The sequence below is a fragment of the Carassius gibelio genome, chromosome B2, assembly GCF_023724105.1.
Source record: "Carassius gibelio isolate Cgi1373 ecotype wild population from Czech Republic chromosome B2, carGib1.2-hapl.c, whole genome shotgun sequence".
Taxonomy (NCBI): domain Eukaryota; kingdom Metazoa; phylum Chordata; class Actinopteri; order Cypriniformes; family Cyprinidae; genus Carassius; species Carassius gibelio.
The window spans coordinates 2,769,984-2,794,147 of record NC_068397.1 but is presented as its reverse complement, the minus strand read 5'-3'; the positions used below and the strand labels follow the sequence as shown (position 1 = coordinate 2,794,147).

Below are 24,164 nucleotides of genomic sequence, written 5' to 3'. Positions count from 1 at the left end.
ACACACACACACACACACACACACACACACACACACACACACAATTGATCATTTCACCTGCATGTCTTTGGGTTGTGAAGGAGACCGAAGCCTACACATGGAGAACATGAGGGATGAAACGATTCACTCTCTTCACTATATTACTGTATGCATTTTGACAATGTTTTGGAATAAATAAGTTAATGTAATAATTTAAAATGTAAACGTATTTATTTTCCAAAACATGTACTAGCCCAACATGTTTATGTACTTATCTATTGATATTTTAAGTTAGCATTTTATATTTTCAGTTTTAATTTTAATTTCAGTTTTTTTATATTTATAATATTTCTATATTTTATTTCAGCTAATTTTTACTTAACAAAACAATTTGTAATATTTTCATTTTAATTTAATTTAGTACTGTCAAACGATTAATCACATCCAAAAAAAAAAAAAATATATATATATATATATAACACAACACAAAATATGTGTGTGTGTGTGTGTGTATTTTAATTATTTAATTATTATGTACAATCTCATGAATGGCATGTATATATTTAAGAAAAATTTTTATATATTAAATATATTAAATATATTGATATAAAATAAGAATATGAATATTTAAATGTATAAATATTATCTAAAATATATACTGTATGTATGTGTATGTATATACACATAATAAATACACACAGTATGCACACACATATAATGTAACAAAAACTTTTATTTTGGATGTGATTAATCACAATTAATCGTTCGACAGCACTAATTTAAATATTTCTAGTTTTTTATATGTCTATTTTCTAAAAAATCTCTTTTTTATTTTGATTTCAGTTAAAAGTTTAAATCATACATCAAATGTAACTTAACACAAATGAGAAACGTTGCTTTGGCAACACTTTTATTTATGTAATTTATTATTAGATTTTTATAATTTAATGGTCACACTTTTACCTCACCAATAACTACGACTTCTGCCTCAATAAACTCCTAATTTGCTGCTTATTAATAGTTAGGAAGGTACAGTAGTTGTTAAGTTTAGGTGTCGGGTTGGATTAAGGATCTAGAATATGATCATGCAGAATAAGACATTAATATCTGCTTTATAACTACTAATAAACCACCAGTGTGCTAGTAATAAGCATGCTAGTTAATAGCGGGAATAGGCTTTCTATGTTTTAAGTTATAGTTGACTGTAATAACCCAGTCTCTTCTGACCACCTGTGAGGGTCTACACTGCAAACTGTGTCTGTGTTGATCAAATGTCAAACGAATGTCTGTTTAAATGTTCCCACAGTACCAACGGTCTCTGATGCCGTTACATCCACGGTGCAGCCGAGATCCACACCTCCCATCAGGACCACAGCGATCAGCATCACCCAGAGACCTGCGCTGAACACCAGCGTCACAGCGGAGCCGGCTCCGGACCCCAGCGCCGTCAGCCTGCCCCCCTCCAGCAGACGCTTCTGCCCCGGGACGGAGACCAGAGGCATCTCCTGGCCTCAGACACACCGAGGAGCGACGGTGGAGCGGCCGTGTCCTAAAGGGACCCGAGGTGCGTCGAGTACAGAAGTGACACGCGTGTGGCGTTTCTTATCTGAATGCATCCATATGGAGACGTCAAAATGATCTGCAAGATTTGCATTCGGTAGCAGAGTTAATATGCAAATGTTATGCAGTGCTGTAATAGAAAATGTTTTCATAGCATGAATATTTTATTATAAACTCCCAACAGGTATAGTCTTGAGTTAACACTTTCAAAAGTTTTGGAATTGTGGCCTCGATTTGGTCATTGATCGTATTTTACCGATCTGTTCCTGGACCTTGATTGTGGTCATTACATTGCTGTCTATGAGCTTTTACGGGCTTGGATCGACACGAGGGAGGGTGATTAATGACAGAATTCCCATTTTAGGGTGGTGTAACCCTTTAAGGTCAGTGTTGAGCAGGTTTCCTTCTGTGGTTCTCCAGGAATCGCTCTGTTCCTCTGCACGTCTGCCGACGGGATCTGGAGTCCCAGAGGTCCTGATCTCAGTAACTGCACGTCTCACTGGGTGGCACAGGTGGCTCAGAAGGTGAGGCACTATGATGTAAATATCACATTTTCACATTGTTGCACGGCAGCTTTACTGAAAATCATCGTGTTAATGTTTGCAGTTCATGCCCTGTACTCACATTTAGCAGATTCGAGATGTTCAGATATTCAACTTTTAATTCGTCACTTAATTCTGATATGATGTGATGCAGTGTAATAATAGCAAAATAGACTGACATGAAATTTCTAAAATCACACAAACACACTATTTTCAACATAGTAGAGTATTTGCACATTTACAAAAAAATAATGATTATCGATTAATACTCACAATATTAATGTACATTTACAAGGCAAGAATTGGGTTTTTGATCCAATAGTGCGGAAGAATATGTAACAAGTCTGTTTGTCTGAATTGAGTTGAATGTTCAGGACTGATTCGGGCTCTTCTTCCAGATCCGGAGCGGTGAGAACGCTGCAAATCTGGCGAACGAGCTGGCGAGACACACTCAGGGTCCCGTGTACGCGGGCGACGTCAGCTCCTCTGTGCGGCTGATGGAGCAGCTGGTGGATATACTGGACGCTCAGCTGCAGGAGCTCAAGCCCAGCGATAAAGACACGGCCGGACGCAGCTTCAACAAGGTACTGTACACCGGCCCAAAATATCAACACTTCTGCTCTGACAATCTCTTCAGGAGATCTTTTATCAATAGCAAATTCAGTGACCAGCTTTAAAACTTTAACAAAGTTGATTAGTGAGAGAATATCAGTCGCTGTTGTCAGTTTTTGTGTTTTTCGTTTTTTTATTTTAAATCAAGCCTTTAAAGCATTGCCACCAAGGCATAAATTGCAATTTTATTTTATTTTATTTTATTGTAAATAATTTTATTTTATTTTATTTTAAATAATTTAATCTTATTTTATATTATTTTAAATAAATTAATTTTATTTTATTTTAAATAATTTAATATTATTTTATTTAATGTCATTTTATTTTATTTTATTTTAGTTTATTTTAAATAATTTAATTTAATTTTATCTTATTTTATTTTATTTTATTTTATTTTATTTTATTTTATTTTTTATTTTTTTTATTTTATTTTTTATTCACTGCATGGTAGGATATAGGTTTGTATATTGATTTATTTTAAGGTATAATAAAGAATATATATTTTTCAAGATTCCAAAGCCTTAAATATCTGGCAAATATCTGGCAAATATCAGGCGCTCTACCCATTACATATTTTGCCAAGATCAAATTATCTGAATTATGTACCGTCCACATTTCTTGTATAGCTCTGTATTATTTAGGATGTCAGAAAACCTGTTACTTTATGAACAAAAGAACAACCTTTGAGCAAAACAGTTTTCCTCATGTGGAAACAGAGGTGACAGTGAAATTCAGCATCATTGCATCATTCAGGCCTAAAAAAACAGCTTGGCTCAAAGCGCCACAAAAATAACAGGAATATATATATATATATTTTTATATAAAATATGTAGTGAAAAGTGTAATTTCAAAGGTAGTAAAGTGTGTAGTATTAACGATTAACCATAACATGTTACTTTTCTTATAATATTACGACTTTAATCACATAATTATACTTGAACTTTGCTGCTACGGTGGTATTCTTGTCATTTTATTGCTGCTGTAATCTGGTAATGTTATAACTTCACGTTAATTAGGCCTAAAATGAAAATGCAATTATTCCAATATCAGTATAAATATGTAACTTTGTGCTCAGAATCTTTCTTCTTCTTCTTCTGGCAGCTTTCGTTGAGTTTAACAGGTTTTCTGGCTTGATCTGAAAGCATGTCTAACGTTTCCCTCCCCACACTTCCCTCCTCAGCCAGTGCCTTACAGACGAGAGATGCACATCAGAGACATGTTTAATTGAAATGGGGTTAATGGACGTGCTCTACAGTGTCCTTTTATACTCTGTATGACCTATATACAGCGGTTTCTTCAGCTATAGGCACTTTCTGCCCAGAAAACACACTTTTCAAGCTCAGTTAAAGGTTATGGAACAGAACGACGTATGGAAACATATTTCTCAAATCTAATTCATAATCTGTATCTAAATGCAAACAGTAAGTAATATTTTAATATTGCAGATATTTACAGATATTGCATACCAAAAAAGAAAGATTGATTTAATGTGCCATACAAGGAAGAAACAAACATTAAAATCACTGGAACATGAAAGTGCCTGTAGCTGAAGCACACACAGACATGATCTGACTCACACATAGGCTCTTACTTGTTCTCTCTCTTTTCTTCTCTCTCTCTCTCTCTGTGTGTGTGTGTGTGTGTGTGTGTGTTGTTACTAATCTTCCGTCTTTGTGTCTGAAACCCAAAACAAAAAAGCGTCAAAAGAGAGAGAGGACTTGCAGGGCCTATACGAAGGTATATATGGACACAATCCCAGAATCCCCTTCACTTGCTCTGCTGCATGCAGCTTGTTTGTGTGGCTGGAAGTCCATCTCGTTCTCTTTTAGGGCAGCCTCGGTGTCTTTCTGCTCTGTTTTGTGTTGCTTTTACTGTCCGTCTGTCTTCTGTTCACCTCCTCCTTACGCTTGTCCGTCTTAAAGCAGCAGTTCGCCCAGAAACGTGCTCATCCAGTATGTGTTTCTTCATCAGGTTTGTAGAAATGTAGCATTGCATCAGTGTCTCATCAGTGGATGCTCTGCAGTGTGAGTGGATCTCAGGGAAAATACAGTCATATAATGTATACAACGATATAATGTTGCATCTTTTTTAAAGGCAGGTGCCGCTGCACACTCAGCTCAATCCAAGTACGAGTGAATGGGTGCCGTCAGAATGAGAGTCTGATAAAAACATCATAGTAATATAAGTCCATCAGTTAACATCTGGAGAAGACAAAAGATGAAACAAATCCAGCATTAAAACATTTTTAACTTTAAACCGTGGATTTTTGGCTAAAATATGACTCCATAATCCACGCTTCCTCCAGTGAAAAAGTGCTCTGGTCTGAATCAGGAGAGAAATCTGCACAGATCAAGCAGCGTTTAATCAGCTCTAAACAAATATGTGTCTGGATTTTGATGTGAGAGACAACAGCAGATGCACTTTTTCAATGAAGGAAGCGTTTTTATGGATTATGGAGTCATATTTTAGCCAGAAGCAACAGTTTGAAGTTAAAACACCTTGATGGATTTGTAGCGTTTGTCTTCTCCAGATGTGAACTGATGGACTGGAGTGCTGTGGATTATTGTGATGTTTTTATCAGACTCTCATTCTGACGGCACCCATTCACTGCTACATTTCTCCAAATCTGATGCAGAAACAAACTCATCTATGTCTTGGATGACCTGAGGGTGAGCACATTCTCAGCACATTTATAGTTTTGGGTGAACTATTTCTTTAACTGTACACTGCTTTCCTGTTGATTCTGAATAACTGTATCCGTGGCTGGTTTCTGCTCCTCTTTCTGTCTGAGTAATCGTGATGGCTGGGGTCTGTCTGCTGATCTTGTGATCAAAGTGTGTTTGCGCTCTCTTCCTCACCTGCTTCACGCTGCCGTTTCGTCCTCCTGCATTTCTCTGTCATCTTTTATGCATATCTCTGCTGTTGTTTTCATTCTTGTAATACATATTTCAGTCCGTTACTCAAGAGCTGCAGCTGTGAGAGAATAATGCCACTTCATTGCTTTTTCCTTTCATGTGCTAATCTATTTCCTTTGAAACAGGAAGTTGGAGTGAGTCATGCTGAAACAACCAATAGGCTTTAGTTTTTGTCACAGTCGTGGACTATGATTTGCTGGTATGAGAACATTTTATTAAACAAAAAATGGATACGACCCTGAGTGCGAGATGAGTCAGCGCTATCTACAGTCAAATTTTGACAAATTGTTAGTTATAAATTGAGCTTTGCGCCACCTGTCACTCAACACTGTGTTCCTGTCCATCTGATGAGTTTTGATTTATGTTTTGGGCTTGGGACCTGACAAGACTATTGAAGAACATTCGGTTATTTCACCCACCGTACAATTTTTCCAGGACACACACACACACACACACACACGCACACACACACACACGCACACACACACACACACACACACACACAAAAAGGGCTTACTTTAAACTATATTGCACAGAAATTGCTTGTAAATTCCATAAATGGTTATAAAGACACAGCAAGATTTAATTAAAATGTAAAATTGGAGGTTTTGTGCATCTTAATTCACACCTCCACAATTAAAGGCCTTAAAAAGGTAAAAAAAAATAATAATAAAAATTCATAAAATCCTTACTTTAAATATTGCATGCATTGCAAAAAAAAAATATTCCTTATTGTTTTCCAGTATAATTATCTAAACACATTTTAATGCAGATGTAACACCTGAAATGCAAATCTAATTTCTTGTTTATGTTTAAAATAATAACAAATATCTGTATGAAACCGGGTATGAAAACTTCCCTTTGAATGAAGGTATTTTTCTGAGCCCACTGAAGATATTTGTTCTCGTTTAAAAATTATAAAAAAAAAGATATGTTAAGAATCCTTATGCATTTGAACTGGAAAACAGGATGAATAAGAAAGAGCATCGCTTGTACTCTCAAACTTTGAAGTGTCACCGATACAAAACATTTAGATTCTGTGTTCCCTTCAACTGATTCCTGTCACTTTCTTTAATTGGTCTAAAAACCTATTAAATATTATTACAAAAAAAAAACCTGCAGAAGAGGAAAGACTCAAATTGTATTTTCTTGTAAAATGTACTCCAGTTTTCTTTGTTTTATGGACAAATTATCATTTTTTTACAGCGCATATGCATCAGTCTTCATAAATGCATGAATCTAGTGAGATTGAAAAAACTCCATCTTTGTTTTCTGTGTGCATATTTCAAATTGAAAGTCCTTCAGAAGCGTAACAGCACACAGAGTTGAGTGTTGAGAGTGTTTGATGGTTAAGGCCGAGCCTCGGATCTGAAAGAAAGCTTACAGCCCACAAGGCCATGGCACTTCAGACGGCCCACACTCAATCAGTGCATGTCCACGCTGCGAGAACAGGGCTGTGAACACCACTCGTGGCTCAGCAGATGCTTTTGACTTACTGTAGTGTAATCTCACTGGAGTAATGAAGGGTTAAGTGTCCTGTCATTCCTGCTCTGTGGTAATGAGATCCTCTCACATCTCTACAGTTAACAGGTCACTCCTCTGGGACTCCAGTGCAAGTCCTGCAGAAGCTCATAATCATTTCCTTATTTAATTTTATTATCAATCGCTTAAACTTTCGATTTTGGTTTGTTATAAAATTATATTATATATTTATCTTTAAATTACATAAATTAAATTACATTTAAACATAAATATTAAATTATTTTAAATATTTTAAGTTGATTTTTTTTCAAGACAAGTATTAAACATACATAAAAAATAAAAAAATAAAAAACTTGCAATGCTATGCAAACAAAAAGTTAAGAAAAAATGAAAAATGGGCCACATTTATGATGTGTGGAAATAATTAATTTCTGTATAAATAATAATAATAAAAAAATAATTCTTTCATGAATTAATGCTTTGAACTAAATGTTACGGCGCATATAAGAAAGTCTTTAAAGAAATGATCTACACGGAAATCTGTTTTATTCATCAAATGTGTTCAGTTTGAGGCTTGTAAATAATGAACAAAAAAGGTTTTTTATTAATGCATAAAGTTCTCTTTATATCCTTAGCACACATTTCTTAGGCCTCTATAATGTCAACATAATCAAATCTTTGCTGATAAACCTGTTTTTTTTTTTTTTAAGTAAAATATCTTTTAGTTTATTTGTATAAATGTCCAGCTCATGCTTTATAAAAGACACAGCAAAAAGACACAAAGTTAATGTAAGAATAACATTTTATTATATTGATAATATTTCGAGATGAACACCTACTGGATTCATTCTCCAGACATCATTTTTTATCAAATTACATACAGTATAATTTGAGCCTCTGAACTGAGCAGTTTTTTCCTCCATAGTTTCAGTATATCAGACTATATGAGCCATAAAAGCCTGTTATATCAAATATGACACAAAGTATAAAACTATACTATTTGCTTTGTTTTTTTTTTTTTTTTTTTTTTACTGACTATTATTTCATATGTCATATTTTACAAGGTTAAAATCCTCCTTTAAACCCAGAAGCACCTCAGTCCCCTTGGGATGGGTTAATTGAATTGCATGCTGGTTGAGTCCAGTGCAAATCAAATGGATTCCAATGAGAACATCCTGTTTTCTGGAGCCTTTATAATCTGCAAGCTACTTACAGTCCGATAATGCTTTTTACTCTACAGGACTTTTTCACGCCATTAGATCCTGTTACAAATAACACATACAATATTGATCTTCAGCAGGAAATTGAACATGACAATCAAAGCAGATTTTTGAATAACATTAATAGATAGTTAATTTAATTATGTAAGGAATTGTTGATGACGCCCTGTTGAATTATTAGAAAATAATTGCACACCCAAGGTGTTTTTCGACCCATAAAAACAATTGCTGCAAAGATTTATTTTAAACTATTTTTCTTTGAAGCTAGAAGCTGCCACAATCTATATATATAAAAACTAATACTAAACTAATGAAAATAAATATATTAATCAAAAATACATATGAAATAGGTTGTTTTTTTAGCTAGTTTTTCAGCTAGGTTTCTACAGGATTAGCCTACTGCAGACATTTAATGAAGTAAAATGTAAAAATAGGACACTGGACAGTCGTTACTGTATGCATTAAATATTAATTATTCTGTAACACTTTAGAATAATGGTCCTTTAGTTAATGTTAGTCAACTACTTTAGTTAACATGAGCTAAACACGAATAATTCTACAGCATTTATTAATCTTAGTTGGTGTTAATTTCAACATTTACAAATGCATTATTCAAATCACAAGTAGTGCTTGTTAACATTAGTTAATGCACTGTGAATTAGCATTAACTAACAACATGAATAACTGTATTTTCATTAAACAAAGATTAATAAATAGATTAAGATATGTATTGTAATGAATTAACTAACATTAACTAATGGACCATTATTCTTATTGAAGTTTCTAAACTGATTTAGTTGAGCAATGACTGATTTTCTCAGTTTATTTTGATGTTTAATTAACATTTATGATGCAGTCAGCGGCGGCCGGTTAACGCTGCTGTCACTTTAAGACCTGACGCACAGATAAAATGTTTGGACACATCTGTATTTCTCTCAACAGTTGGAGAAAAAACTGAATGCATTTATATGAGTAGCCTCCAAGAAGGGCATTTTGACACAACTTTGTGTGTCTAAGTGTGTAGCAATAACATGCAAAATGGAATTTAATCCAGCATTTGCACGCTGGCTGACCCATCAGCTTTCAAGACTTAAAAACACATGATGTGTTTAGCATCCTGATGATCTGTGATGCACACCCAACATGTATTTTTGCAGGAATCACGCTAGTTGTACAGTGCTTCATTTCCCATTACAGTTTACAAGTCTCATTTGGTTGTCTCCTCTCCAGTGTATTGGATCTTATTTTTTTTTTTCAGGGAAAGAGAAGGAAAAAATCTCAAGCGCCTGTCATTTCTCTTGTTTCCATGGTTACAGGCCATTGTGGACACAGTTGACAACCTCCTGAGGCCAGAAGCCCTTAAATCCTGGGAGGACATGAATTCCACGGAGCAAACACATGCCGCCACTATGTTACTGGATACCCTGGAGGAAGGAGCCTTTGTCCTTGCAGACAACCTGATTGAGCCCGCAGTCGTCAGAGTGCCTGCCGAGAACATCAGTAAGTGCTTTCATCATACCCGGCAGCTTCTGATGTAAACGATGAAGTTAGGATTCGAGCCACATGTGTGATCGGACGTTTATGACTGATGGAGTTTTCCAGGAGAAATGTTTGTGTTTGAAAACCAAAGCAGAATTCTGAGAAGAGCTGGAAAGGTCAGGTCACACAAAGTCAAGCCAGTTCCAGAATAATGCACTGGATCATTTAAAAATGAACATTTACTCATCCTCGGGCCATCCAAGATGTAGATGAGTTGGTTTCTTCATCACTTGTTCATCAACGGATGCTCTGCAGTGAATGGGTGCCGTCGGAATGAGAGTCCAAACCGCTGATAAAAACATCACAATAATCCACAACACTCCACTTCATCATTTTACATCTTGAGAAGACAATATCTGAAACTCTCTATCCATATAACATGGCTTTCTTCAGTGAAAAAGTGGTCTGGTCTGAATCAGGAGAGAAATCTGCACAGATCAAGCACTGTTTACATGTTGGTGCGGTCCTTAACTAGTCTAAACAAGTGTGTGTGTGTGGATTTTGATGTGAGAGACAATAGGAGATGGACTCTTTCACTGGAGGAAGTGTTATGGATTATGGAGTCGTAGTTGAGCCAGAAGCAACAATTTGAAGATAAAACTTCTTGATGATGGGTGTGTTTAGTCTTCTCCAGATGTTAACTGATGGACTGGAGAGGTGTGGATTACTTGGGATGTTTTAATCAGATGTTTGGACTCTATTTCTGACGGCACCCATTCACTGCAGAGCATCCATTGCTGAGCAAATGATGGAAAGTGATATAAACGTTTGTGGAATAAAAGCCATGCTTTGTCCAGTTAAGTTTAGCTTTTTTTATCTTACATATTTTACATAAGTAGCAAGCACTGAGACAACACTAAACATACAAAACATCTAACATCATAGTCAACAGTTATAAAACTTATGAGGGATTTTTAATAAAGACAACCTTAAGTTTAGGTGAAGAAATTCATTTTTTCTTTGTGATAATAAATACACTTTGACACAGTACAGTTGGGTTTATATTTAATATTGCTCCCTCTTGTGAACCGTTGATTGAAATATATGATGTCCACTGATCTCTTCCTGTAACTTTAATAATGCCTTTGGAGATTAGGAAATATTAAAGTGAAAAAACAGCCTCGTTGACAGCCAAGCTTGTGGTAAAGTTAGGACATTTGGCGAATGGATGTAGTGTTTTGCACATTGCTGCAGTGCGGCTGGAAGTATTTGAAATCCTCAGCAGTAGCAAAATAGTATAGAGAGCATATAAATTATTAATCAATCATGCAAGTAACATATAAGACAGTATGCAAATCCCGCTCCAGATACGGTTTCGTGTACCTTCTTCTGCAACAGTATGTTATTCAATCAGTAGACGTTCCTTGCTTCATAAAAAGACATTGTGTCTCTTATAAAGTCCTCGATTTTGTCCATGCCGAGATGATGAAGGTGACTGCGGAATATACTGCTCATCAGATGTGTTATCATAAGTAAGCAAGGTCTCACTGAATGTGTGCTTGTGGGCAGTTTGACATGCCTGTGTGTTATAAGAGTGCTTTAAATGAGAGTAACCAACACCGCTGATGCTGCCACACACGCGTCCGTCTCTACAGATATCAGCTTTCCTGACGAGTCCGTGGAAAGAGAAGAAAAGACAAAGCCATCTTACACGGCTTAATTTAGAGACCCTTTCCCGGCAGATTCGATCTGGGCTCGAGAAATCATTGTGCTGATTGCTATTTACAGCCACAGATATGAGAAACTCCAAGGCGGTGAATAATGCAGGAATCTGAGCCGTTGACGGCTGTACAAGAGTTTACAGCGAACGAGACGAATCTCAGGTTGCATCTGTCAGGTTGATTTCTGGTGGATGTAGCTATCTGCCCTTCTTGAGGGTTTAGCATTCTTCATCCGGTTCAATACCTGCAGAAACACTGCATACATTCATAACACTTTATTTTGAGGTCCAATTCTTACTGTTAACTACAACTTTTGCCTCAGTAAACTCCTAATGTGCTCCTAATGTGCTGCATATTGCTAATAAACAACTAGAATTGGTCCTTAAAATAAAGTGCATTATGTTCATAAATAATGCATTATTTAATTTCCAGTCTAAAGAGTCCCGCTGTTTGTATACATTCGGAAAGAATCGCAGTTTTGTTCTACAAAGCTGCACACACAGAGTAAATTACACAGAAACCGTGGAATAGATTTTCATTCTCACTGTATTTTCATATTAATATGGTACTACTGAATTCTATTCAGTTCTATGGAATAATCTAGTTGGTTCAGAAGTATGCTAAAAGTAATCTGTTTTAAACCTAACTGGAACAAGTGAAACTAAAAGCTTAATTCTTTTCGTTGAATGTTGAAGGTTTTTATTTTTTATATGCAGGACCGTCTTAGGCATGTTTGGGTTTCTTCTACAAACAGTATTAGGACCGTGTTCCGGTAGGAAATATCAGTTTCCATTTCCAAACATTCCTTGTGCCATTAATTGTAGTAATCCAATGGGATTTTTGTGTGCGTAAGGAATCTGAAAACAGACAGTATGATCCACACAGAGATCTGATTTCAGTCCATCTGGGAATAAATGAAGAGACAGAAAAGGCTGAGACAGACTAAATCCGTGATAACCGTAAAAGCGTCTCCAAGACATTTGGAGAATCTACCTGCAAAGCTACAGTAGTGTGAAAACATATAGGCACTATAAAAAAAAGTGTAGGAGCTAACAAGTGCATAGGCTGTATGAAGCCTGTCTGGCATGGCCATAAAAATGACGAATTTTATTAAAAGTTTTGTGTTACTGCAGCAGGACTGATGGATGAACAGTTGATATATCCCAGTCATGAAACAAGAGAGATGAAATACTACTAGTTACTGAGCACGTTGTAAGCAGAAGCCAATCACGCACCTGTTCTTTAAAAGAAAACAGAAGGCATTTTTCATTTTAGATTCACCAACAATTTGAACGACTACATAAGTGTAAAGCATTTGTGAAGGATGTGCTTTAGGGCATCAGGAGTGGAATCCGTAGCGTAATCAAAAATGTTATGATTTGGATACAGCTGTTGTCTCGGGTGCATGGAAATAGGTGGATATTGTTCAGTTCTGCAATGTTTCATGAATGCATTCATCACTGTGAAAGGGCTGAAAACAAATAGACTTAGCTCCGGTCTCAGCATGTGGCGACTTTAACCGTTGAGAGGGTGAGAGGATCCAGCCCAGGCCCCAGCCGGTGGAATTTATTAGTAATGTGATCTCATTCATGTAAGTCAGCTTTGTGCGCTCATCTGTCATTTGACTGTACAGGCCTGTGTGTTACTGCAGGATTTTTCCTTTTAACCTCGGCTTAGTGCTTTGTGACTCCCTTTATTTTCTTCTCAGTCTTTTTGTGTAGCTATTTTGTTTTTGTTCTCAGCTACATGGAAATGTGGCGATGAAACCCATGAAAATGTTGACGCTGTTGTAAATAATAGTGAAAATCGCTTCTTAAACTGTTGTTGCATTTGGACCCAAATACATTGAAAGCAAATAGGGATGCAGATCCCAGATCCCTTTCTTTCACATCAAAAGAGAAATTAATGTCAGAAATCACAACACTCAAGTCTCATCTTTCAGTTAAAAGCACCAATTTTAGTATAAGGTAATGAAGAAGCTTAATTTTCTTAAGAAAAATATTCATTGTTAAAGAGAAAACATTTTCTGGTTACAGTAGACAATCAATTTTTTTTTGTTCTCCGCCTCTCATTAATTCACTCTTTTATTTGTGCACAATTAAATTACTTTGCATTGGCTTAATGATCAGTCCTTCGTTTCCATCTGGCAGAAGAATGTGAGAATTTATGCCATTGTCTTGAGTTTTGTTTAAAAAGACACCGACTGGCACATTGGAATCCATATCTTTCTGCTTTCTTTCTTCATTCAGTGTTGGACGTGTACGTGTTGAGCACCGACGGCCAAATTCAGGACTTCAGGTTCCCACAGACCAGCAAAAGAGGAGCCACGATCCAGCTCTCAGCAAACATGGTCAAACTAAACAGTAAAAACGGTAAATAAAAGCAAGGTTACAGTCATTTAAAATGCTTTAATGCAAGGCCTTCAGATGCTTAGTTAATGATCTGTAGCACATAAACACTCTGCACAAGTACTTAGTCAGTGAATTGCAAGCTTTACATATATTACATTGCTGTAGCTGTAGCAAATATCAGTAGTCAAGGGCACCATTGAATATTCTTCCACATTATGTTATTCTGGTTGCTAGCAAAAACATGCTTGTAGGATCTAAAGATCTCAAAAATGTTCTTTTCGACCTGTTGTTCCACTAAAGTTAAAAAAAAAGAAAACGATATAGATGTCCCTAAAGATAACATCAGTTGATTTTCTACCGAAATCCAGCAAGTGCTAACGGTTTTCTCCTATCATTTATTTACTCAAGGTGTTGCCAAGTTGGTTTTTGTCCTTTATAAGCACTTGGGGAATTTTCTTAGCACGGAGAACGCCACGGTGAGGCTGATGGGAGAGGACGGAGTCAGAAACCACAGCCTGACTGTCAACTCACACATCCTCTCCGCCTCCATCAACAAAGAATCCAGCCGCGTGTTTGTGTCCGAACCACTCGTCTTCACTCTGGCGCATTTGGATGTAAGAATTGAAAAGCTTAATTAAATACTTGTTTCTCTTTCTTTGCAAATTTTTCTGAATACAGTGTTGGGGAAAGTGTTTGTCCCCATCCTGATTTCTTCTGTTATTGTGTACGTATCATACTAATTTGTTTCAGAAATAAAAATAATACCTTACACGAAACATAACAGAAAACCAACCCGAGTAAGGACATAATACAGTTAAAAAAAATGATAACTAACATCGTATGACATTGTCTCATATAAGTTTATTCATATTGCACTGGCTGATAACACCAAATCAGTAAAATAATAAAAATTGCGCTACTAAAGAGCTTTATGATTAGCCTGTTTTTGCACTTCCTGTTTTTTCCTGCTTGAGAATTTGTGTCCGGTGACCTTAGCACACGTGTGGTTTTGTACAGTCTCTGGTTTACTTGAAGAAAGGGCAGTGTGAAAGTGGACCACACCAAAAAACTAAAAAACTAATTTCTAGTGTATTTGGTCTGGACAAAGCAAGTAAACAAGCAGATATTTCTGGTGTGGAAACACCCTTAGTCTTAGTCATGTGTCTTTTTAGTTTTTATTGTATGTAGTTAACCTGTCATAAACTAAAACATTGCGCTGGGAATGTGTCAGCCCCAGTGAGGGATTTAAACTGTTGACATCTGGCAACCCTAAGCATGAAAACTTGTGGAGGTATACATTTTTCTCCTTCTTTGTTTCTTTATTCAGAAGATATAGACACATTTCGAATATTTTTATTTTTTAAACCTTTTTAGTCTATTTTTTTCATCAACAGTATTTAAAGTTGGTATAGTCACAGCTGATGCTAACATTTTTGTCATAGTTTTCATTAATGAAATTAACACTACTTAAATGGTCTTAACCCAGTAACACACTATGCCAAATATAAAATAAATTCCAGAATTAATGAGGAAAAAAGTAATTTAAAATACATCATTCATTTAAGTTTAAGTGGGCAATTACCTTTTCACATGGGTGTTAGGTGCAAGACAACTTTTTATGCTTCATTTTAAAAAGGTGTTTAATTAGATTGTGTTTTATTAATGATTCATCAACCATTTAATATCATACTATTCTTATCAAGTTGGGGGTAAATACATTTTCACAGAACTGTATTTATATTAAACAGGTGCCGAAAAACAGTGAACGACCAAAGTTAGGCCAATCTATTTGCTTCAAAATCTAAAGAGAAGAAAGATAAAAAGTCTTAAAGTTTCAATTGAATTACTTGTACCTGTAATGCATCTTGTTGTAATGTAACGTATGGGGCGTGTTATTTTTAATAGCCACCTTCTGATTATAGGATTGAGTTAAAATTAGAGCCTTGAAAAACATGCTTAATCAATATCAAAGGACATTCTTGTCAGTCAGTCTGGTTTATTAATAGAGATCGTTGATCAAGGAAAACAATGTTTGGGTATAAAAGGTTAAAACCGTGCAGACGTCAGCTGTCACATTCAAGTAAAATGAGATGTTTCTCTGTTTATCAGACTGAGAACTACTTCAATCCAAACTGCTCGTTTTGGAACTATTCTGAGACGAGCATGATGGGATACTGGTCGACACAAGGCTGCAAACTCCTCGCCACTAACAAGACTCACACCACGTGCTCCTGCAGTCACCTGACGAACTTTGCAATCCTGATGGCTCATCGAGATGCACGTGCGGTGAGTATCAACTGCTCTAGAAGTGTATAGAAGTATATAGTAACTATGAGTCAACAGCTACTCTTCCAATTTCATCCTAAGCCAATTTTCTGCTCTCTGTTTTTCATATAGCCACGATACTGTTGAGTATTGAGTCTCTTGAGTTTACATTTACCTATGCTGATGCATTCATTGGACATAATTGGTGTTCATCACAGCAACAGCGATGTATCTCTACAAGAGAAAAAAAAATTATATTGCAGCTTTCTTAATATAATTATTAGTCTACGTTGATTAATAAATCTCTTGTATAGTTCTGTAAACAATGCAATTACTGCATTATGACATATCAATAGTAGTTGTCTGATAGCACCAAACATACGATACGCTGGCAAAACTGTCATTTAAGCTGCAGAGAAATGTGGAAATCATGGGTTTTGATGTGCAACTGTTTACATGGTCTTGGTCCACAAACGTACCTAATTTCTAAAACTGTGGATAAATATATATATATATATATATATATATATATATATATATATATATATATATATATATATATATATATCCATCAGCAGAATCTTATTTTCTGCTTACATATTACGTAGATAATGTGTTTTGTCCTGTTGAATCAGGAATATTTAAAAAGATCCCCTTTCTACTAAACAATATAATTATGATGCATTTTGATCTTTATTGGAAGAACTTACAAGATTTAAAAAGTTGTGTTGTTACAAAGGTAGAAAAATGGAAATCATTGATTTCACAAATGGAAATCAGGCCAAGTAAATATCACATTATTTTCAACCAAGCAATAATTGCACCAAGGCCTGCAGTGCTCGATGAGCCAATTAAAAGCTTGGATGCTGGTCTGATGTACATCTAAACAACGGCTAGTACAACAAATAAGGGAGGATGTGATCACTGGCCTCAAGCATATCCACAGTACTGCTCTCCTACAAAAGAAAGGGCAACAGCCCAAATTGGAGGCACCGGAGTTTCAGCTGCCCTGTCTTTCTGGCCAATTACCTTGTTCAAAGTCGCCCTTTAGCAGGTCAGCAAGCTGGGGTATTTGATTAGCTCACATAGGAGAAGTGGCTTGGATGTCAGCAGGATAGGACTGTATGGTAAGAGGGTTCTTTCACTCCCAATTACGAGCCTTATGAAGGAATACAAATGTGCTAAAGTTAGGTTAGACTTGATACTCAGATATTAGGAGAGAGGCTGCTTATGAGAGGGTTTGGTGCATTCGTTTGGGGCAAAATGTTTAATTTTCATATCGTCCCATCGTCAGCCTGTTAGATCGCTTATACACAATATTATGCTCATTTATTATTCCCTCAGTTATTCGAAAAGCATCTACAGAAAATGAGCAAAGAACATATGCATTACCAAAAGAACATCATCACTAGCTTTTGCACTTTAAAAACACTCCCGTGAATCAGTGAATCTACACTGTATGATGGATACATTTCCTATACTTGTATCGTACGTACATCTGCACTTTGTTTTTTATAATGAGAGAATTTGTGAGTCAGAATGCAGTCAGCGAGCCTTGAACAACAAAGCTCCGCTGTTTCAGCGATGACTCATCTGAACGCCTCTGATTGGCCATTGCATTCATCAACTCAGCGTAATCGTGTGTGATTGGTTATAATGCGCAACACTGTAGAACCGCAGAAAAAGAAACACAATTGAACAAATTAGATAGTATTACTAACCTAAAAATAATCATAATTATAATAAAATATCTTGCTATCATCAAAGGCATCAGCCACAGGTTTCGTTGAAGTATCGTTGATATACGATACTATCATCTATCGGCACAGCCCATAGGGTGTATGATGATAAACTGGTAAAATACCAAAGGATACTGTGGTATGTGTCCCAATACACAATCCTTTAAGCTTCTGCCCAGCATCAGGGCATCATTAAATGAATGTAATGCTGATCCACAGGGATGGTGCTTTCATGCATAGTCTTTCAGTTAATGTATTCATTTGTTGTTGTTGTTAGTGTTGAGAGGATGTGTGAACAGAGGCTGTCAGTGTTAAAACGTCTTTAGCTTCTGTAATGGTGCCATGTGTAAACAAAGACATAAGATTATTCAAACACTGCGCAGTTAAGACATTATGATTTAAGACGTCTGCTGTCAAAAACTTGGTCTTTACTAGACGTGAGCTTCCATTGTAGTCAATAGATGTCTCTACTGGAAGCATAGACATTACAGATTCAACAACATTTTGTTGCTAATATGTAAATAATAGAAAAGCCTATAAAAGATAGCTGCTGTATGTGTGACTAGCACATTTATGATGCATTTTAGCTCTGCGCATTCAGAAATCAAATAGGATTCAGTTCTGACAAGTGACATGTTCGAGTTAAGTAACTAATGTTTGTTTTTCAAGGGTGTGGGAGGCGTTCACGAGCTCCTGCTGACAGTTATCACACGACTGGGCATCGCCGTTTCACTTGTCTGCCTTGCCATTAGCATCTTCACCTTCTGCTTCTTCCGCGGCCTCCAGAGTGATCGCAACACCATCCACAAGAACCTCTGCATCAACCTCTTCATCGCAGAGCTTCTGTTTCTTGTGGGCATCAACATGACCGAACCTCCGGTGGGTATATTTTTTTGCACGCTGAGGGGTATTGGTGTCAAGAGCGTTTATTTCAACCCTGGTTGAGCTGCCTGTATTTTTAGGCATCAAACCGTAGACAGGTTTGTTTGATTCGTTGTGTTTATTTCTTCCTGCTCAGATTGCGTGCTCTGTGATTGCTGGAGTTCTGCATTTCTTCTTCCTTGCCACATTTGCCTGGATGTGTTTGGAGGCGGTTCAGTTGTTCCTCATGCTTGTGGAGGTCTTTGAGAGTGAATTCTCCAGACGAAAATACTATTACGCATCTGGCTACCTGTTCCCTTGTGTGGTGGTTGGCATTTCGGCAGCCATCGACTATAAGAGCTATGGGACGAGGAAAGCGTGAGTAATGTTGTTTATTGATATCGGCTTGCAGTTTAAATGCAGATAAAGACCTCCCTCTGTCCATTAATGTTTTTAATACTAAACAACGTTAACAATTAAAAACCAGTCACTGCTCTTGACTGTCACTTTGGTCACACTTTATTTTAGGGTCCAATTCTCATTATTAACTAACCATTAACTATGACTTTTGTCTCAATTAACTCCTTATTTGCTGCTTATTAATAGTTTATAAGGTAGTTGTTAAGTTTAGGGTATTGGGTAGGATTATGGATGTCATGCATTAAATGTACTTTATAAGAACTAATAAACAGCCAATATGTTAATAATAGACATGCTAATAAGCAACTAGTTATTAGTGTGAATTGGACCCTATACTAAAGTGTAAATCTTATAAATTTTTCTGTTTAATTAGGGGCCAGTTCTCACTGTTAATTACTTGCTTATATTACTAGCATATTGGCGGTTTATAAGCACTTATAAATCACACCCTACCCAATACCTAGACTTAACAACTACCTTACTAACTATTAATGAACAGTAAATCTGGAGTTTATTAAGGCAAATGTCGTCATTAATAGTGAGAATTGGACCTTAAAATAAAGTGTAACCTTTTTCTCAATATTTGCTTTTTTAATTGATACTACTGTCAGATTCCTGATAGGCTACACTGCTTACTTTATTTTTTATCTTTGCTTTATTGAAAACTTGAGTTTTGTACTTAAATCACTTGTTTTTGCTTTGGTAGCAAAATGAAATTAATAATTACATTTTGGTGTGTGTGTGTGTGTCTATATATATATAAACATTCACTTTAAAATAAAAATTACTTGTGATAATACTGTGTTTTGGGCACACCATCCAAGTTAACACTTTCTCCAATGGTAGCTCTCACCAAATCGCTGAATAAAGTTATTATGGTGGTTATCACGGTCAAACACCACAATATTTGAGGCAGCCTGAGTGACTTCTTTCCATTAGACAAAACTATATTTTATGGCAGTGTTTCCCAACCCTGCTTCTGGAGGCACACCAACAGTGCATATTTTCAACCTCTTCCTAATCAAACACACCTGATTCAACTCATCAGCTCGTTAGGAAGACCTAAAATTGATGGGTTAGAAAATGGAGACATCCAAAATGTGGAGTGCCTCCGGAAACAGGGTTGGGAAACACTGATTTAGGGACTTCATTCCCTCCAATGAAAGTGGTTGTCAATCTCAGAAATTTGCAGTGTGTTCATATCTTTAAGTAATTGCTTCTATGGTGGTCCTTTCTTTCTTTTTTCCTCTTTCCAGCTGTTGGTTGAGGGTTGATAATCATTTCATTTGGAGTTTCATTGGCCCTGTTACGTTCATCATAATGGTAAGTTTTTCACATTTCCCAAGAATACCTTTATTTACAGTAGATGTATGGAATTTTAGTTTAAATGCCATGTTTTCATCGTGTTGTGGTTTTTTGCGATGTGTTGAATTGTCTTTAGTTTCTTCAGTTCCGACTGAATGTATGTTTGTTCAAATGTCTTGGTAATGTATGTTGCACTCAAATAACTTAATGCTGTTTAATTTTGATTGGTCTATAATGATTACTGTGTTCCCATTGGTCAGACTTCATTCATAGAGTGAAACTATTTCCATGTAATAATTATTGAGGCTACTGAGCTCTTGGAAAGCGTCGATGCAGCAGATGTTTTTGTGACCTTCACCAGATCTGTACCTAGACACAATCCAGTCTCTGAGCTCTGCAGGCATTATCTTTGACCTTATGGCTTTGTTTTTGCTCTAATATCCAGATTTTTTTTCAGCTGTTCGACCTTATATAGGTGTGGGTTTTTCAAAATCATGTCGTATCAATTAAATTTGCAACACATTGGCTGGAATCAAAAGGGTAAAAACAACATGAACCGCAGAAATGGGATTCACCTGAGCTTAAACTTAAAGCAAACTTCAATCTGCTTTTTGCTTTTTCATTATCAGGGAAAATACAGTAGTAATTATTTACAAATAATCACAAATGAAATCAATTTAAATGTGTGCTCTCCACCCTCACAAGTAAGCACTACATGGACTTACAGTACAGCTATGGATAGACGAAGTTGTAACTACACTGATATGAATTATGGCATATTTGTGCTTTGTGAGAATGTGATTTTTGTTTTTCAAAATCCACATCATTTTCTACAAAGAAATGCCCTGAAATGCAGAGATACTGAAGTGTGCATTCAGTGCTGTTTCATTTATACATGCACGAACTTTAAATGTGCATACAGCGGCTTTTCAGAAGAAGAAACGGTTACACCTAATACATCCATGTTCCTCCTGTCTCAGAGAGATCTCGTTCTGTAACCATGAATTTAAAACAAATGTGTGCATCGCATATCTAGGTCACATTTGACCCCAAAAGCAAAGCTAAAACCCTTTGTGTAGGACCATTTCTTTATCCATTTATTTAAATAAGACATTGCTTTCTCCCTCAAATTCTCACTTTCATAATGCTTGGCACTTTATCGCGAAATATCTTGCGTGAAATTTTCAATTAAGCAGATCCTCCCCTGTACCTTTAACAGGAAATGCTAAGATATACTTCAACGGGCTCAGTCAGCTTGTCTCTGAACTCGGACTGGTTTATATTAAACTTGTGCTTGTGGGTCTATTTTGGGGGATGGAAGGGTGAGATGGAGGAGGGGAGGCACAGAGGTGCTTCGGCTGGCCGTCTCATCAGATCTGTGTCATCACTCCCAGCTGTGTTATAAATGCATTCCTGGTTTCTCCGCCCATGCCGGAGCGAAGCGGCTCCTGGTGGCTCAGCAGCAACTCTCAACAGCGCCATAATTAATGATCTAACAGACCCGACCTATCTCTCTTTCTCTCTCTCACTCCATGAATCCTCCCATGTCTTTCCTTGTGTCAGTTGACCTGTTTCTCATTTCTAATCTCCTGCTTCCGGTTTAATAACACTTTTTGTGCTGCAGGCATGAATTATATCTTAAATCATAAAGAGAGGTGTGCTATTTCTCTTCAGACATACACTTTTTGGCCTGTTGAAAACGCCAATATTAAAGGAGGGACCTGCACCAAATAGAGTCCAGAGATGTGGAAGTAGGGCATGGTGCTAGCAGTACTAAGAGAGCAATAAATCTAATTCACAGGGAACGCATGCAGTGATACAAAAAATGCACGTTTACAATACCTTTATCTGAATATAAGATGCAGAAAGTCAAAATTGCATTGTTGAGGGGGAAAAGCCACACTGATAAATCGCATGGGTTGTATAGTTATTTTGTATACAAAACAACAATGAAGAATATGAGTATAAAATAAACTAATTAGAGTGGCATTCATTTCAACCATCATTTATTACAAACTTCAAGGCTAAACAAATTTAAAGCAAACAGAATAACTGGTGCGTGGGAAATGCGCTACATTAACTTCACATGCCTCACCTTGTCTAAGAAAAACAAACCATTAAAGTTGAATGTGAGGAGATAAAAAAATGAAATCCAGAGGAAAACATTTCTGTGCAAACGCTCAGACCATTAATGTCTAATTCACCGACCAGTTATTTACTGAACTAGAAAAACATAATGATTTCTGCCATTTAACAAGTAAAAATATATCTGGGCGCGTATTCACAAAACATTTTATCTTGCCACTACGAATTCTCCTAAATAGCAGTCAAAGTTCTTAGCTAAGAGTTTTCTCTTAAGATCTATTCACAAAGCTGCTTTTACTAAGGAATGGAGAGAAGTCTTGAGCTAATAGAAAGGGGCGGGGTTGACCTCATTGTTATTGATGATGTCACTAACTATGCACACAGTGATTGGCTGATAATCTCTGTCAGAGATTTATTCAAGAAATGTTGTAATGCACGATGTTGCTATATATAAAGGTTTAAAAATGTAAATGTTGCCACATTCAAATAAAGATTTTTAAATGCAGGCTAAGTGTCACTAATTAAACAAGTACATGTTCAGTTCATTGTCCACCTCTTACATGTGTGCTTCTCATAAACAATTAGTGAATATGCATATAAACAGCCTTTTAATTAACAGAGTAAAATAATCACGGCTGATAATAAAGCATTCAAACATGCTTGCCCCACTGGGTAATGAAAACAGGGATATAATCAAAGGATAATTTAGAGTTGGGATAACCTCCAAAACCAAAGGCGATACCTTTTTAAAAGCTCATTATCATCAAATGTTGCTAAAATGTTTACATTCAGAGGCCGATTGCCGGCAACAGCCATTTAGGATCATTTGTGGCTTGATTTTAGTGACTTTGGAGTTTTCTTCACTACTTCTAACCTTTCACAGATTTAGGAGCTAGTTTTAGTGTTAAAAAGCTTTGTGAAATACACTTAAGTAAAAAATTAGGAATGGCACGCCCATTATTTTAAAGATTTTCTCCTAAATCGGCAAGCTACTTTTAGCCTTAAGATTGAGAAAAGAGTGACTGGAACAAGAGATATACCAATTATTCTGGGGAAATAACCCTAAATCTAAATGTTTCCATATTTGCGACGTGACATGTTCTTGCTTGTTTATTTCTTTTGCAAACATGGCTTTTAATTGCATTGTAAAAATTACTTTGTATACAGGTTGCAGCATGCATTCTACAGTGAGTAAATAGCTTTGGATAAGTCAAACAGAAGTAGCAGACAAGCCTGAAGTACTGCCAAATGAAAATGCAAAGTATATATAGATTTAAACAAATCATTTGCAATTGTTGCTTTTCTTTTTTCTTTCTCGCTTGCTTTTAGTCTTCTTCTCCGCCAGTCCTGCTCTTTCTGTAATTCTTTCTGTTTTTGAGCGGGCGCAAAATTGAGTTGAATTCTTTGGTGTTTACATGTGGTTTGTGTTGATGATCGACGGAGCAAAGAATTCAGTGCCTTTCTTTTCAGAAAGCATATTCCTTTTCTCTCTCTAGCTGCATTCTGTATATATAGTGTATATATGTGTGTGTGTGTGTGTGTGTGTGTGTGTGTGTGTGTGTGTGTGTGTGTGTGTGTGTGTGTGTGTGTGCCTCCAAAAAAGAAACCAGATGTGTGTTTTTCATTCT

General features: G+C 36.3%; 1 protein-coding gene across 5 annotated transcripts in view; it reads left to right on the top strand.

Annotated features, from left to right (window-relative positions):
- LOC127951051 (adhesion G protein-coupled receptor L2) overlaps nt 1–24,164 on the top strand; it is an 87,112-nt gene that overhangs the window by 51,364 nt on the left and 11,584 nt on the right. For 3 of the 5 annotated variants that reach the window (XM_052548664.1, XM_052548666.1, XM_052548668.1), the window contains exons 6-16: nt 1,286–1,543; nt 1,960–2,063; nt 2,480–2,665; nt 4,392–4,430; nt 9,627–9,810; nt 13,760–13,882; nt 14,270–14,475; nt 15,971–16,147; nt 18,535–18,744; nt 18,884–19,104; nt 20,403–20,469. In XM_052548664.1, coding sequence (XP_052404624.1) covers nt 1,286–1,543; nt 1,960–2,063; nt 2,480–2,665; nt 4,392–4,430; nt 9,627–9,810; nt 13,760–13,882; nt 14,270–14,475; nt 15,971–16,147; nt 18,535–18,744; nt 18,884–19,104; nt 20,403–20,469 — 1,775 coding nt within the window. The remainder of the gene's footprint in view (nt 1–1,285; nt 1,544–1,959; nt 2,064–2,479; nt 2,666–4,391; nt 4,431–9,626; nt 9,811–13,759; nt 13,883–14,269; nt 14,476–15,970; nt 16,148–18,534; nt 18,745–18,883; nt 19,105–20,402; nt 20,470–24,164) is intronic. The other 2 variants (XM_052548667.1, XM_052548665.1) reach the window with 1 other exon arrangement.